At 46.7% G+C, this 17,300-nt stretch overlaps 1 protein-coding gene across 1 annotated transcript; it reads left to right on the plus strand.

Annotated features, from left to right (window-relative positions):
- Positions 1–1,778: 1,778 nt before the first annotated feature.
- Positions 1,779–16,963, plus strand: LOC144488131 (uncharacterized). The gene is made up of 4 exons (XM_078206156.1): positions 1,779–1,898; positions 11,516–11,587; positions 14,287–14,396; positions 14,974–16,963. The coding sequence occupies exons 3-4, from the start codon at positions 14,365–14,367 to the stop codon at positions 16,127–16,129; spliced, it is 1,188 nt and encodes a 395-aa protein (XP_078062282.1). The 5' UTR covers positions 1,779–1,898; positions 11,516–11,587; positions 14,287–14,364; the 3' UTR covers positions 16,130–16,963.
- The last annotated feature ends 337 nt before the right edge of the window (positions 16,964–17,300 follow it).

Below are 17,300 nucleotides of genomic sequence, written 5' to 3' on the forward strand. Positions count from 1 at the left end.
TTCCTCTGTTTAAGAAAGGGAATAGAAATGACCCTGGTAATTATAGACCGGTTAGTCTGACTTCGGTGGTTGGTAAATTGATGGAAAAGGTCCTTAGGGATGGGATTTACGACCATTTAGAAAGATGCGGATTAATCCGGGATAGTCAGCACGGATTTGTGAAGGGCAAATCGTGACTCACAAATTTGATAGAATTTTTTGAGGAGGTAACTAGGTGTGTTGATGAAGGTAGGGCGGTTGATGTCATATACATGGATTTTAGTAAGGCGTTTGATAAGGTCCCCCATGGTCGGCTTATGATGAAAGTAAGGAGGTGTGGGATAGAGGGAAAGTTGGCCGATTGGATAGGTAACTGGCTGTCTGATCGAAGACAGAGGGTGGTGGTGGATGGAAAATTTTCGGACTGGAGGCAGGTTGCTAGCGGAGTGCCGCAGGGATCGGTGCTTGGTCCTCTGCTCTTTGTGATTTTTATTAATGACTTAGAGGAGGGGGCTGAAGGGTGGATCAGTAAATTTGCTGATGACACCAAGATTGGTGGAGTAGTGGATGAGGTGGAGGGGTGTTGTAGGCTGCAAAGAGACATAGATAGGATGCAAAGCTGGGCTGAAAAATGGCAAATGGAGTTTAACCCTGATAAATGTGAGGTGATTCATTTTGGTAGGACTAATTTAAATGTGGATTACAGGGTCAAAGGTAGGGTTCTGAAGACTGTGGAGGAACAGAGAGATCTTGGGGTCCATATCCACAGATCTCTAAAGGTTGCCACTCAAGTGGATAGAGCTGTGAAGAAGGCATATAGTGTGTTAGCTTTTATTAACAGGGGGTTTGAGTTTAAGAGCCGTGGGGTTATGCTGCAACTGTACAGGACCTTGGTGAGACCGCATTTGGAATATTGCGTGCAGTTCTGGTCACCTCACTATAAGAAGGATGTGGAAGCGCTGGAAAGAGTGCAGAGGAGATTTACCAGGATGCTGCCTGGTTTGGAGTGTCGGTCTTATGAGGAAAGGTTGAGGGAGCTGGGGCTGTTCTCTCTGGAGCGGAGGAGATTGAGGGGAGACTTAATAGAGGTTTATAAAATGATGAAGGGGATAGATCGAGTGAACGTTCAAAGACTATTTCCTCGGGTGGATGGAGCTATTACGAGGGGGCATAACTATAGGGTTCATGGTGGGAGATATAGGAAGGATATCAGAGGTAGGTTCTTCACGCAGAGAGTGGTTGGGGTGTGGAATGGACTGCCTGCAGTGATAGTGGAGTCAGACACTTTAGGAACATTTAAGCGGTTATTGGATAGGCACATGGAGCACACCAGGATGGTAGGGAGTGGGATAGCTTGATCTTGGTTTCAGATGAAGGTCGGCACAACATCGTGGGCCGAAGGGCCTGTTCTGTGCTGTACTGTTCTATGTTCTATGTTCTCCCCAACGCCCTACCATTAACTGAGTAAGTCCTGCCCTGGTTCAATCTACCAAAATGCGTATTTGTCTAAATTAGACTCCATCTGCCATTCGTCAGCCCACTGGCCCAATTGATCAAGATTTAAAAAGCATTTGGATAAGTACATGGATGGGAAAGGATTAGAGGGATATGGGCCAAACCTGGGCAATTGGGACTAGCTGGGAGGGCAACATGGGCGACATGGACCGGTTAGGCCAAAGGGCCTGTTTCCATGCTGAATTGCTCTGACTCTGACTGCCTGTACTGTCTCTCCATTTCCCTCACACCCACACAAACTGTCTGTACCTCCCTCCATCACTGTTAGCCGCTGTTGACTGTACTTGATCTTGATTCCTAGGAACTGTAAAAAAAAGAATAGTTCACCCAACAAGGTGAGGAGAAACCAGACTCATGCACAGTTGTGCAGTTTCAGCACGATTGATAAAGCCCTTTCTGAAGAGGTGAGTTCATGTTTGATTCTGTATCTGTCATAGCTCAATCTTTGTCATTACAGCACTGTGAGAATCAGGGACAGGACTGTTGTTACAGCACCATGAGAATCAGGGACACTGTTGTCATTACAGACCATATGGGCGGCACGGTAGCACAGTGGCTAGCACTGCTGCTTCACAGCTCCAGGGACCTGGGTTCGAATCCCGGCTCGGGTCACTGTCTGTGTGGAGTTTGCACATTCTCCTCGTGTCTGCGTGGGTTTCCTCCGGGTGCTCCGGTTTCCTCCCACAGTCCAAAGATGTGCAGGTTAGGTTGATTGGCCATGCTAAAAAAAAAATTGCCCCTTAGTGTCCTGGGATGCGTAGATTAGAGGGATTAGCAGGTAAAATATGTAGGGAAATGGGGGTGGGGCCTGGGTGGGATTGTGGTCGGTGCAGACTCGATGGGCCGAATGGCCTCTTTCTGTACTGTAGGGTTTCTATGATTTCTATGATTTCTATGATATGGATCTGAGACAGGAGTGTCTTTACAGCACCATGAGAATCAGGGATAGGTCTGTTGTTACAACACCGTGAGAATCAGGAACAGGACTGTTGTTCATGTCATGTACTAATTTTAGGGAAAAAAACTATTGGAAATTCCTCCCAGGAAACAGGAGGAGGCCGTTTACCCTTTGATTTCGCTACACTGTTTATATTACAGTGTCTTCTTACTCTCTTTGTTATATATTTCTTGATATGCTAAAAATCGGATGTATATGTATTAGTTGAGCCTTTTTACTCTGCGATATGATCTTCCACACTTAGTCGCACCATTGTAGAAAGAAATTCAGAAACATTTGATGGAAATGGGTGATTACTGGTTAGTGTTATGCTCCGAGTACCACACCCCCCACCAACAGAACAAGTTTTTCTCCTTTATCCCATCAGCTCCTTTCAGAATCCTTAATACTGCAATCAAATCATTCCTTAATCTTCTATATTAAAATAAACATAGTCCTCTTAGAAAATGAATCTTGGGAGATAACTATGGGAAACAAAGGCATGGCACAGGATTTAAACAAATATTTTACATCAGGCTTTACAGTGGAAGATACTCTGAACATCCCATTAATACTAAAGAATACGGGGGAGGAATTAAGTACCATGACCATCACTGGAGAAATAGTACTGGACAAACTGATGGGGAAAAAAGGCAGATAACTCCCCTGGCCCTGATGGGTTGTATCCTAGGATCCTAAAGGAAGTAGCTGCAGAGATAGTAGATGCATTGATTGTAATTTTCCAAAAATCCTTGGATTCTGGAGGATTGGAAAACTGCCAGTGTGACACCCCTATACAAGAAGGGAAGGAGGCCAAAAGTTGGGTAACTATAGGTCGTTTAGTTGGAAAAATGTTGGAATCAGTTATTAAAGAAATAATAGCAGCACATTTGGGAATCATAATCTAATCAAGCAGAGTCAGCATGACTTCATGAAAAGAAAATTGTTTCTGAATAATTTATTATAATGGATAGAAAGGAACCAGTAGATATGTTAAAATAGAACCATAGAATCTCTACAGTGCAGAAAGAGGCCATTTGGCCCATCAAGTCTGCACCAACTCTCCAAAGGAGCATCCCACCCAGGCATCCCCCCTTCACCCTAACCCTGCAACCCCATGCATTTACTATGGCTAATCCACTGAACTTTTGACACTAAGGGGTAATTTAGCAATGCCAATCCACCTCACCTGCACATCTTTGGATTATATTTGGACTACAAAGAACAATACAGCACAGGAACAGGCCCTTCGGCCCTCCAAGCCCGCGCCGCTCCCCGGTCCAGGATTGAATCCTGAATCCAGGATCCCCGCCCAATTTTCCAGCCTATCTACATACCTTGTCGGCAAGATGTTGGAAAAAAATTATAAGGGATAGGATTTATAGTTATTTGGAGAGTAATGAATTGATAGGTGATAGTCAGCATGGTTTTGTGGCAGGTAGGTCGTGCCTTACTAACCTTATTGAGTTTTTTGAGAAAGTGACCAAGGAGGTGGATGGGGGCAAGGCAGTGGACGTGGTATATATGGATTTTAGTAAGGCGTTTGATAAGGTTCACCATGGTAGGCTTCTGCAGAAAATGCAGATGTATGGGATTGGGGGTGATCTAGGAAATTGGATCAGGAATTGGCTAGCGGATAGGAAACAGAGGGTGGTGGTTGATAGTAAATATTCATCATGGAGTGCGGTTACAAGTGGTGTACCTCAGGGATCTGTTTTGGGGCCACTGCTGTTTGTAATATTTATTAATGATCTGGATGAGGGTATAGTTGGGTGGATTAGCAAATTTGCTGATGACACCAAAGTCGGTGGTGTGGTAGACAGTGAGGAAGGGTGTCGTAGTTTGCAGGAAGACTTAGACAGGTTGCAAAGTTGGGCCGAGAGGTGGCGGATGGAGTTTAATGCGGAGAAGTGTGAGGTAATTCACTTTGGTAGGAATAACAGATGTGTTGAGTATAGGGCTAACGGGAGGACTTTGAATAGTGTGGAGGAGCAGAGGGATCTAGGTGTATGTGTGCATAGATCCCTGAAAGTTGGGAATCAAGTAGATAAGGTTGTTAAGAAGGCATATGGTGTCTTGGCGTTTATTGGTAGGGGGATTGAATTTAGGAGTCGTAGCGTTATGTTGCAACTGTACACAACTCTGGTGCGGCCGCACTTGGAGTACTGTGTGCAGTTCTGGTCCCCACATTACAGGAAGGATGTGGAGGCTTTGGAGAGGGTGCAGAGGAGGTTTACCAGGATGTTGCCTGGTATGGAGGGGAGATCCTATGAGGAGAGGCTGAGGGATTTGGGATTGTTTTCGCTGGAAAGGCGGCGGCTAAGAGGGGATCTTATTGAAACATATAAGATGATTAGAGGTTTAGATAGGGTGGATAGCGATAGCCTTTTTCCTCTGATGGAGAAATCCAGCACGAGGGGGCATGGCTTTAAATTGAGGGGGGGTAGTTATAGAACCGATGTCAGGGGTAGGTTCTTTACCCAGAGGGTGGTGAGGGATTGGAATGCCCTGCCAGCATCAGTAGTAAATGCGCCTAGTTTGGGGGCGTTTAAGAGATCCGTAGATAGGTTCATGGACGAAAAGAAATTGGTTTAGGTTGGAGGGTCACAGTTTTTTTTTAACTGGTCGGTGCAACATCGTGGGCCGAAGGGCCTGTTCTGCGCTGTAATGTTCTATGTTCTATGTTCTATGTTCTAATATCCTATCCACCGAGCTGTCCCTCACAGCTACGATGCTTTGTTCATCACAACCGAGTAACTCACCCCCACCCCCCCCCCATTCCAGACCATGTGATCTCCAGGGAGAGGCGAAAACCCAGAGTGAAAACCCCAGGGCCAATATAGGGAAAGAAAATCTGGGAAATTCCTCTCCGACCCCCTGAGGCGATCGAAACGAGTCCAGGAGATCACACTGGCCCTGATCGGAAAATGCTTCCCAACCCTATTCATTTCCACTTCCACGAACACCATATGAATTCCCTGCCCCCGAGACAGGTTCCCAACTATCCGCAGTCTCGCTCTGTACTGGCACCAGCAAGATGATCATAGAATGAAGCCTTGAAACGAGAAACAAGGAACAATTAGCCCGCGCCGCTCCCTGGTCCAAACTAGACCACTCTTTTGTATCCCTCCATTCCCACTCCGTTCATATAGCTGTCTAGATAAGTCTTAAACGTTCCCAGTGTGTCCGCCTCCACCACCTTGCCTGGCAACCCATTCCAGGCCCCCACAACCCTCTGTGTAAAATATGTCCTTCTGATATCTGTGTTAAACCTCCCCCCCTTCACCTTGAACCTATGACCCCTCGTGAACGTCACCACCGACCCGGGGAAAAGCTTCCCACCGTTCACCCTATCTATGCCTTTCATAATTTTATACACCTCTATTAAGTCTCCCCCTCATCCTCCGTCTTTCCAAGGGGAACAACCCCAGTTTCCCCAATCTCTCCTCATAACCAAGCCCCTCCATACCAGGCAACATCCTGGTAAACCTCCTCTGTACTCTCTCCAAAGCCTCCATGTCCTTCTGGTAGTGTGGCGACCAGAACTGGACGCAGTATTCCAAATGCGGCCGAACCAACGTTCTATACATCTGCAACATCAGACCCCAACTTTTATACTCTATGCCCCGTCCTATAAAGGCAAGCATGCCATATGCCTTCTTCACCACCTTCTCCACCTGTGACGTCACCTTCAAAGATCTGTGGACTTGCACACCCAGGTCCCTCTGCGTCTCTACACCCTTTCTGGTTCTTCCATTTATCGTGTAGCTCCTCCCTACATTATTCCCACCAAAATGTATCACTTCGCATTTATCAGGATTGAACTCCATCTGCCATTTCCTTGCCCAAATTTCCAGCCTATCTATATCCTTCTGTAGCCTCTGACAATGTTCCTCACTATCTGCAAGTCCTGCCAGTTTTGTGTCGTCCGCAAACTTACTGATCACCCCAGTTACTCCTTCTTCCAGATCATTTATATAAATCACAAACAGCAGAGGTCCCAATACAGAGCCCTGCGGTACACCACTAGTCACAGGCCTCCAGCCGGAAAAAGACCCTTCCACTACCACCCTCTGTCTTCTATGACCAAGCCAGTTCTCCACCCATCTAGCCACCTCCCCCTTTATCCCATGAGATCCAACCTTTTTCACTAGCCTACTTCCACAAGGCGTTCGAGAATCCATGGTGTTTGAGGTAGTATATTGGCATGGATAGAGAATTGACTAATGGGCAGGAAACAGTGAGTGGGGATAAAGGGTTATTTTTCAGGTTGGCAACCTGTAACCAGTGGGGTTCCACAGGGGTTAATGCTGGGACCACAACTTTTACAATATATATTAATGAGTTGGAGGAGGGAAGCAAATCTACTGCAGTCAAATTTGCTGACAACACAAAAGTAGTGTGAAAGGCAAGTTGCGAGAGGGACACAAACAGTTTACAAAGAGATACTGATAGGTTAAGTAAGTGGGCAAAAAGTTGCCAAATGGAGTATAATGCAGGAGTATAATGTGAGGTTCTTCATTTTGGAAGGGAGAACAAAAGAATAAAGTTTTATTTAAATGGAGAAAAACTACAACAACACAAAGGGACTTGGAGATATTTGTACACGAAACACAGAAAACTAGCACACAGGTGTACCAGGTAATCAGGCAGGCTAATGGAATGTTGCCCCTATTTCAGGCGGATTGGAGTATAAGAGCAGGAACTTGCTGCAACTGTGCAAGGTACTGGAGAGATCACATCTAAGAGTACTCAGAGCAGTTTAGGTCCCCTTATTTAAGGGGATATATAATTTCATTGGAGGCAGTTCAGAGAAGGTTCATGAGAATGATCCCCAGTATGGAGGAACTGTCTGATGAGCAAAGGTTAAACAGGTTGGGACTCTACTCATTGAAATTTAGAATAATGAGAGGTGATCTCATTGAAACATAAAGAATTCTTAAGGGGATTGACAGGGTAAATGCCAAGAGGATGTTTCCCCTCATGGGAGAGTCTAGGACCAGAATAAAGGGGCCTCAATTTAAGACTGAGATAAGGAGGAATTTTTTCTCTGAGGGGTTTAGTCTTTGGATCTCTTTGCCACAGGGGACTGTGGGGGCAGAGCCCCTGCGTATATTTAAGGCTGAGATAGATTTTTTTTGATCAGTAAGGGAATCAAGGGTTACGGGGAAAGGGCAGGAAAGTGGACATGAGGAATGTCATCAGATCAGCCATGGTCCCATCTAGCGGAGCAGGCTCGAGGGGCCAAATGGCCTGCTCCTGTTCCTATTTCTTATGGCCTTGTATCTGAGGAATTACAAGGCTACTTTAAGTAATCTCTCCTCATGATGTAACTTTTGATGTCCAAGTAACAGAAGAGTTGAATCTATGTTGCAAATCATAGAAATCATAGAAACCCTACAGTGCAGAAAGAGGCCATTTGGCCCATCGAGTCTGCACTGACCACAATCCCACCCAGGCCCTACCCCCACCCCCATATCCCTACATATTTACCCGCTAATCCCTCTAACCTACACATCTCAGGACACTAAGGGGCAATTTTAGCATGGCCAATCAACCTAACCCGCACATCTTTGGACTGTGGGAGGAAACCGGAGCACCCGGAGGAAACCCACGCAGACACTAGGAGAATGTGCAAACTCCACACAGACAGTGACCCGAGCCGGGAATTGAACCCGGGACCCTGGAGCTGTGAAGCAGCAGTGCTAACCACTGTGCTACCGTGCCGCCCCTGTTCCAAAGCTGATATATTTCTATAATGTGATGCCCTGAATAATGCGCAGTTCTTTAGATGTAGTCTAATTAGGGCTTTGTTAGACATATGTTCACCTTCTCATTATAATGATTAATATACCATTAATATTTTGACTATATTTTGAACTGACTGCTAAATTTTAGTAATGTGCATTCACAAACTCCTCAACCTCTTTGGTTCTCTGCTGTGGCAGCTTTTCACTATTTAAAGAATATGCAACATTCAGAATGGATGAGCCCAGGTTTGTCTGCTGAAATCCATCGGCCACAGTTTCACCCACTCACTTCATCCATTCATGTCTCCTCGTAGAGTGATACTCCTCCATCACCTAACTCCAGTGTCAGGAACAAACTTGTGTTATTTAAATCATCGATAAATATAGTGAATAGCTGAGGCCTCAACACAGATCTTTGTGGGATACCAATAGTCCTTCCTTCCAGTGCATCCCCATGATGCCAGCTCTCTGTTTCCACCATATAACCAATCTCCTAAGGTTTTATTTGAGTTAACAGTCTCTCATGTGGAACCTTATAGAATGCCTTCTAGAAGTTTATATAAAAATCATAGAAATCATAGAAACCCTACAGTGCAGAAGGAGGCCATTCGGCCCATCGAGTCTGCACCGACCACAATCCCACCCAGGCTCTACCCCCACATATTTACCCGCTAATCCCGCTAACCTACGCATCTCAGGGGCAATTTTAACCTGGCCAATCAACCTAACCCGCACATCTTTGGACTATCTATGGATGTAAACTACATCCATAGATAATCAACCTAACCCGCACATCTTTGGACTATCTATGGATGTAAACTACATCCATAGATAATCAACCTAACCCGCACATCTTTGGACTATCTATGGATGTAAACTACATCCATAGATAGTCCCCTGTCTAATACTTTATTTCCTCAAACATTTCTATGATTTCTAATTGGTTCAAAAAATAGAACTCAAACTTTACAATTCCTTCTTAGCTCTCATTCTAAACAGTTCAAATTTCTCTACATAGTCACTCTGGAGGGCAACATGGTGGCACTGTGGTTAGCACTGCTGCCTATAGTGCCAGGGACCCTGGTTCGATTCCAGCCTTGAATCGGTGTAGAGTTTGCAAGTTCTCCCTGTGTCTGCTGGGTTTCCTCCAGGTGCTCCATTTTCATCCCAAAGATGTGCGGGTTGGGAGCATTGGCCATGCTAAATTGTCCCTTAGTGTCCAAAGATGTGTAGGTTAGATGGATTAGCAATGGTAAATGCATGGGGTTACAGGTGTAGGGAGGGGGTTGAGTAAGATGCTCTTTCAGAGAGTCAGTGTAAACTTGATGGGCCGGACAATACAGGCAGTGTGGGTGAGAGGGATGGAGGGACAGTACAGGCAAGTGTTTGTAAGAGAAGGGACAGTACACGCAGTGTGGGTGTGAAAGAAGGGACAGTACACGCAGTGTGGGTGTAAGAGAAGGGACAGTACACGCTGTGTGGGTGTGAGAGAAGGGACAGTACAGGCAGTGTGGGTGTGAAAGAAGGGACAGTACAGGCAGTGTGGGTGTGAAAGAAGGGACAGTGCAAGCAGAGAACAAAGAACAATACAGCACAGGAACAGGCCCTTCGGCCCTCCAAGCCTGCACCGCTCATGTGCTCAAATAGACCATTCTTTTGTATCCCTCTATTCCCAGTCTGTTCATGTGGCTATCTAGATAAGTCTTAAACGATCCCAGCGTGTCCGCCTCAATCACCTTGCTTGGCAGTGCATTCCAGGCCCCCACCACCCTCTGTAAAATACGTTCTCCTGACATCTGTGTTGAACCTTGCCCCCCCTCACCTTGAACCCGTGACCCTTTGTGTTCGTCACCTCCGACCTGGGAAAAAGCTTCCCACTGTTCACCCTATCTATGCCCTTCATAATTTTATACACCTCTATTAGGTCGCCCCTCATCCTCCGTCTTTCCAGGGAGAACAACCCCAGTTTACCCAATCTCTCCTCATAGCCAAGACCCTCCATACCAGGCAACATCCTGGTAAACCTTCTCTGTACTCTCTCCAAAGCCTCCACGTCCTTCTGGTAGTGTGGCAACCAGAACTGGACGCAGTATTCCAAATGCAGCCGAACCAACGTTCTATACAGCTGCAACATCATATGCCAACTTTTATATTCTATGCCCCGTCCAAAAAAGGCAAGCATACCATATGCCTTCTTCACCACCCTCTCCACCTGTGCTGCCACCTTTAAGGATCTGTGGACTTGGACAGCCAGGTTCCTCTGTGTGTTTATACTCCTGATGGTTCTGCCATTTATTGTATAGCTCCCCCTTACATTAGATCTACCGAAATGCATCACTTCGCATTTATCTAGATGAAATTCCATCTGCCATTTCTCCGCCCAATGTTCCAGCCTATCTATATCCTGCTGTATTCTCTGACAATGTTCATCACTATCCGCAACTCCAGCAATCTTCGTGTCGTCCGCAAACTTACTAATCAGACCAGTTACATCTTCCTCCAAATCATTTATATCTATCACAAACAGTGTGGGTGTGAAAGAAGACATTACAGGCAGTGTAGATAGGAGATGGAGAACAGTACAGGCACTGTGAGTGAGGGATGGAGGGACAGTACAAGCAATGTGCGTGTGTGAAAAGGGACAGTACAGGCAGTATGTGAGAGAGAGATGGAGGGACAGTGTAGGCAATGTGGTGTGAAAGGAGGGACAGTACAGGCAGTGTGGATAGGAGAGATGGAGAACAGTACAGGCAGTGTGGGTGAGAGATGGAGGGACAATGCAGGAAGTGTGAATGTGAGGGATGGAGGAACAGTACAGGCAGTGTGGATGTGAAAGAAGGGACAGTACAGGCAGTGTGGATAGGAGAGATGGAGAATAGTGCAGGCACTGTGGGTGTGAAAGAAGGGACAGTACAGGCAGTGTGGGTGAGAGAGATGGAGGGACAATAGAGGCAATGTGGGTGAGAGAAAAGGAGGAACAGTACAGGCAGTGTGGGTGTGAAAGAAGGGACAGTACAGGCAGTGTGGATAGGAGATGGAGAACAGTACAGGCACTGAGTGAGGGATGGAGGGACAATGCAGGCAGTTTGGGTGAGAGAGGAGGGAGGGACAGTACAGAGAGTGTGAGTGTGAAAGAAGGGACAGTACTGGCGGTGTGGGTGAGAGAGATGGGGGGACAGTACAGGCAATGTGGGTGTGAAAGAAGGGACAGTACAGGCAATGAGAAAAGGGACAGTACAGACAGTGAGAGTGTGAGGGATGGAGAGACAGTACAAATGGCGTGGAACAATCTTATTTAATTGTTGTAAAACTAACAGCTCCTCTCTCTTGGCAGGTTCCTCACAGAGAGTGTGCGACCAAACTAAAGAACCTTTCTTTGGGTCACAAGGACAGGAATTCAAGTAAGGTCAGTTGTTCTCATTTCCTGCAGCACCCCTGTCGTTCTGTTACTAGAATATTATCACAGTCGGACCATTAGTAGCCACTGGACTGTTCTCTTTGCAGTAAGTATTGGACACTTAATAGATGGCTTGAGGTAGAATTGACAAAGAAGAGCTGTTTCCATTTTCTAATGGTACAAGGGCTCGGGGACACAGGTTAAAAGCTTTTGGTAAGCGATTCAAGGGGTGAGGTCATAGAGGTTAGAGTCATAGAGGTTTACAACATGGAAACAGGCCCTTCAGCTCAACTTGTCCATGTCGCCTTTTTTAAAAAAAAAACCCCTAAGCTAGTCCCAATTGCCCGCATTTGGCCCATATCCCTCTATACCCATCGTACCCATATAACTATCTAAATACTTTTTAAAAGACAAAATTGTACCCACCTCTACTACTACCTCTGGCAGCTTGTTCCAGACACTCACCACCCTGTGTGTGAAAAAATTGCCCCTCTGGATACTTCTGTTTTTCTCTCCCCTCTCACTTTAAACCTATGCCCTCTAGTTTTAGACTCCCCTACCTTTGGGAAAAGATATTGACTATCTAGCTGACCTGTACCCCTCATTATTTTATAGACCTCTATAAGATCACCCCTCAGCCTCCTATGCTCCAGAGAAAAAAGTCCCAGTCTATCCAGCCTCTCCTTATAACTCAATCCATCAAGTCCCGGTAGCATCCTAGTAAATCTTTCCTGCACTCTTTCTAGTTTAATAATATCCTTTCTATAATAGGGTGACCAGAATTGCACACAGTATTCCAAGTGTGGCCTTACCAATGTCTTGTACAACTTCAACAAGACGTTCCAACTCCTGTATTCAACGTTCTGACCAATGAAACCAAGCATGTCGAATGCCACCTTCACCACTCTGTCCACCTGTGACTCCACTTACAAGGAGCTATGAGCTATAAAGGGTATGAGAGAGAACATTTTTACACAGCAAGTGTAAATCCAGGATATGCAAATATTTGGTCTCCAGGAACTGAGGGGAGCAGTGGGTTAGGAAGATTAGGTGTGATTGTATTGAGACAGGCTCAATGTGGCATCTGGGCTATTCCTGCTCCTATCTGTTACATGCCTTTGATCTAACCTTGGTTCATCTCCGAAACAAAAATACAGCACAGGAGGAGTGGGGGAAATATAGGCAGTGTATTGTCAACTTGCTTTGATTGGGATTACCATTGCAGAATCCCCCCACTATCAACCTCTTGGGGTTACCATTGGCCAGAGACTAAACTGGACCAATTAAATACTGCAGCGAGTAACTCACCTGACTCCCCAAAGCCTGTCCACCATCTATAAGTCAGGAGTGTAATGGAAAACTCCCAACTTGCCTATATGATTGCAGCTCCAATAACACTCAAGAAGCTCAACACCATCCAGAATAAAGCAGCCGCACGATTGTTACCCCTTCCACAAACATTCGATCCCTCCACCACCGACACACAATGGCAGCTGTGAGTACCATGCACAAGGTGCACTGCAGCAACTCACCAAGGCTCCTTAGGCAGCACCTCCCAAACCCAATATTGATATCATCTAGAATGACAACAGCAGCAGATACCTGGGAGCACCTCTACTTGGAGGTTACCCTCCAAGCCAGACACCATCCTGACTTGGAAATATATCGCCGTTCCTTTGCAGTCGCTGGGACAAAAATCCTGGAGATGGCCTCCTCACAGCACTGTGGATGTACCTATACCTCTGGGACTGCAGCAATTCAAGAAGGCAACTCACCACCACTTTCTCGAGGGCAATTAGGGATGGGCATTAAATGCTGGTCTCGCCAGCTAGCCCATATCCCAAAGTGAAGAACCTACAGGCTATGTGTGGGAGAGAGTACAAGCAGTATGTGTACGGGAGAAAGAGAGTACAGGCAGCATGTGTCTGGGAGAACGAGAGTGTACAGGCTCTTTGTTCCTCACTCAGTACAGGCAGTGTGGGTATGTAAGATGATGAGATAGTACAGGCAGTGTGGATGTGTAAGGTGACAAGGCAATACAGACAGGGTGAGTGTGTGAGGTGAAGAGACAGGCACAGTAGTTAGCACCCTGCCCCCCCCCCCCCCCCCCCCCCCCTCCGGGTGCTCCAGTTTCCTCCCACACTCCAAAGATGTGCTGGTTAGGTGGATCGGCCATGCTAAATTGCCCCTTAGTTCCAAAGATGTGTAGGTTCGATGGATTAGCCATGGTAAATATGTGGGGTTACAGGGAAAGTGTAGGGGAGAAAGCTGAGGTCAGAGAGCTGATGCAGACTCAATGGACTGAATGGCCTCCAACACTTTAAGGATTCTATGACATGGAATTTCCACTGCCACAGTTTTGTCCACTTAATCTATCAACATCATCTTGCGATATTCTGATCCCATCTACACTGTCAATTAGGCCACATGTCATCAGTCAAGATGGATAATTTGGTCCTCTATTCCTTCATCCATCTTGTGAATAAATGTGGTGAAAAGCTGAGAATCCATTCTGTTTGGAATATTGTCCAAAGAGAACCACCTCATTCCCTCAATGGTTCGAATATCAATATTTGTTTTATTATCTGCATCATTTTCACACCAGTTAGAAATTGGCAGAATCTGCCATCACTGATTGCCATGCTGTTACTTTTCAAATGGAATCCTGATTGTTGAATGTTGAAAATGTTGTGACTCCTGTTTTGTAGGTTATCAGGACATTGTTAAGTCCAGTCAGGAAGGGCAGCTTTGTCCTCCGACCTAACAGTTCTACACAAAGGAAGGAGATGAGTGGCCATTCACCTGAGAGTCATCTGAGGTAATTAACTTTGTACAAACCCCCTGTAATCCTCGGAACTCCACCAAACCTGTTTAATTTGCATGGGGTTGGGCCCTGGAAAGAAAAATAAGAGAAACGTATCTGTCTGCCTTCTCATTGCCTGTACGACAACTGGCTTTTGACCTGCTCATGGTTTACATTTGGGTTTTGCATGTAGCGAGCGTGTCTGTGTGAACATGAACTGACGTGCTATACTTGATTATGTGAAATGCGTTTCTTGTAATATGTGGGAAGTCATGGACACTAAATGTGGTCCTAAATGATCACATGCGCAAGAAATGCTGCCAGCTGCAGAAAACTGAGATCCGGGTTCCCCGGTGCGTTAGGTTAGATGGATAAGCCATGGTAAATGAGTGGCGTTACAGGCAGAGGGGAGGGGTTCCCCAGTGCATATGTGCCTGCGCGCGAAGGAGCCAGGTTCCGTGGTGCATGCACGCGTCCGCACATGAAGGGGCCGGCTTCCCCGGTATCTGTGCACGAGGGCACCGGCCCCCCCCCCCCCCCCCCCCCCCCCCCCCCGCCCCGCAATAACTTAATTGGGTTTTTTTTCTCACAGGAACACAAAGTCAGCATCAAATTGGAAAGAGCCATCGAAATTACCAGCCTCCCAGAGTAAACTGTTCAAGTTATCTTTGGCTATCAGAGACTCTCCTTCAAACCAAAGACCGGTGGCACGGATTATGTCCCTGGGCTGCACAGTGCTGGAGAAACCCACTAGACATCAGGTAGAAAACACCAGCCCCTCCTGCCAGCAATCTGCCTGCTATCCGACAACACACACACTGTTTTGGAAAGGCGACCGATTGCCAGCATTAACCGACAGCGATGAGGACAGTGCGAGTGATCTCTCTGATTCCGAGAGAATTCCCGTCATCTCAACACCCTGCGACCCACCGGATCTGAAGCTCCGAGCTGAAGTGATAGCCCCGATGGAGTTGGCATTGATGCAGCCTTTGAACTGCATTGACTTCAGCTATCCAGATGTCCTGCCAGAGCCCTATGCCAGCTGGCACCTGCGGGAGCTGTCTCTGCTGGTTAACAACATGAGGAGTCCTCTTATCACCCAACCTTTAGGGCTTTTGGAGAGCTTTGTGCAGCGGCTGCTCGAACTCGAGTGGCTGCAGCTGAGGACAGAGGAGACGGAGAGGAGTAAGTCCACCCGTCTGCGCTCCAACACTGCCCCCCGGAGCTGTCACTCTGCCAGAAATCCAGCGAGGGGCAGGAAGGCAGTGTGTAATGCAGCCAGTATCTGTAGCCACTGCCAGTTGCAATACCCTTACTGCAATGGTGCCTGTCACCCCTACACATATCAAACCTTCTCGCATAATCCCAGCGTAAAGCAGCATCGCTCCAACTCACAGCTGAAAGGTGCCAGTCAGTCCAAGACCTGGGCCAAGGATCCGCCCTTATTCCGCCCTAAGGAACTGACGCTGGGAAAAGGAGCCTTGGCAAAGACCCACTCACGCCACACCCCAGCAGCCGCTAAAACTAAGACATGTAAAGAGCCCCCGTGCCCAGTGCAGTGCCCATCTCCTTCCACACAAGTTCACTTCTTGAGGCCAGGCAGGTCACGTCAGATAACTGACGCACACAAAATGGAGAGTGTGGACGAGAGCATGGAGCTGGGGAAAGACTTTAGTCTGATTAACACAATCCAAAGGGTCAGAAACCCCAACAGAAAGGAAAGGAGACCACACGCACATCCCAAATAGAGAAAAGCTGCTGAGATGATGGAGAGATCTGAGACCCACCCAACTCATCAGTACTATTTATTTATTCTGATGGGATGGCGCATCCAATAGCTAGTCTCCCTAAATAACACATGCCCGCCCATTGTCCTCTGCACCCGCCCCGACCTCCGCAACCAACCCTGTCCTCCCTCTGCACGTGCTCTGTATGTGCTAATGGGCAGTGTGACAGTGCACAAGTTATACCTATCCCTCCCACCAGGACAAAAGTGCCGTTAAGCTATCTCCTAAACTGTTCACCCTGACTGTTGTACAGAGCAGGCCTCCATTCTCGGCAAGTAATGCACAGGGGTGCAGTTTAGTCATTCTGCATCAGGAGTATTGCTGTATGTTGTGTACATCAAAAAACTAAAATTAGACCACTGGATTTGTGGACAAATTCTAGATTCTCCATGTACATAAAAATACACTACAGGGGGAGTGGGTACACAGCGCGGACTGTACACGGCGAGTGGGTACACAGCGCGGACTGTACACGGCGAGTGGGTACACAGCGCGGACTGTACACGGCGAGTGGGTACACAGCGCGGACTGTACACGGCGAGTGGACTCAAACTCGTGATTGTAAAGGGATTGAAATATTGTTATCTAATTTCTCCCATCTGTACCTGTTTAAGTCAGCAGTGTGGAGAATGCTCTTGTTGTGGGATTTTGTACTGATTAATGTGAGTATTTAATTGGGATTTCCAAAACATTCCCACTTGGAGTTGTGAGCTGAGGATTGAAGCTGGGTGCAGCTGTTTGTATATTCATTGCATTAATGCCTCTGCTGTTAATAAAGTGATCTGGTCAAACCTGCCCAACATTCTCCATCTCTTCGACAGGAACCTTGTATATCTCACCAAAACCACAACACTGTCAGATATAACAATTATCATTGCCCCCCCCCGCCCCACACACACACACACACATGCACCCCTGACTCACGCACACACTTGTCCAGACATGTGTACCCAGACACATACATGTATGTTGTGTACATTAGAAAACTAAAATTTGATCACTGGATCTGTGGACCAGTTCTAGATTCTCAGTATACATAAAAATACACTGTACACGGGAGTGTACACAATGCAGACTGTACACGGGAAGTGGGCAGACGGAATGTACTGTATACTGGGAGTGGGACTGTACA

This window comes from Mustelus asterias, unplaced genomic scaffold (assembly GCF_964213995.1).
Source record: "Mustelus asterias unplaced genomic scaffold, sMusAst1.hap1.1 HAP1_SCAFFOLD_1318, whole genome shotgun sequence".
Taxonomy (NCBI): Eukaryota; Metazoa; Chordata; class Chondrichthyes; order Carcharhiniformes; family Triakidae; genus Mustelus; species Mustelus asterias.

What these genes read in the sequence shown, in the direction of transcription:
- LOC144488131 (XM_078206156.1), top strand. Translation starts at nt 14,365, where the DNA reads ATGAGTGGCCATTCACCTGAGAGTCATCTGAG. An exon ending in TCACCTGAGAGTCATCTGAG is followed by an intron (nt 14,397 to 14,973) that starts GTAATTAACTTT and finishes TTTTTCTCACAG; the next exon opens with GAACACAAAGTCAGCATCAA.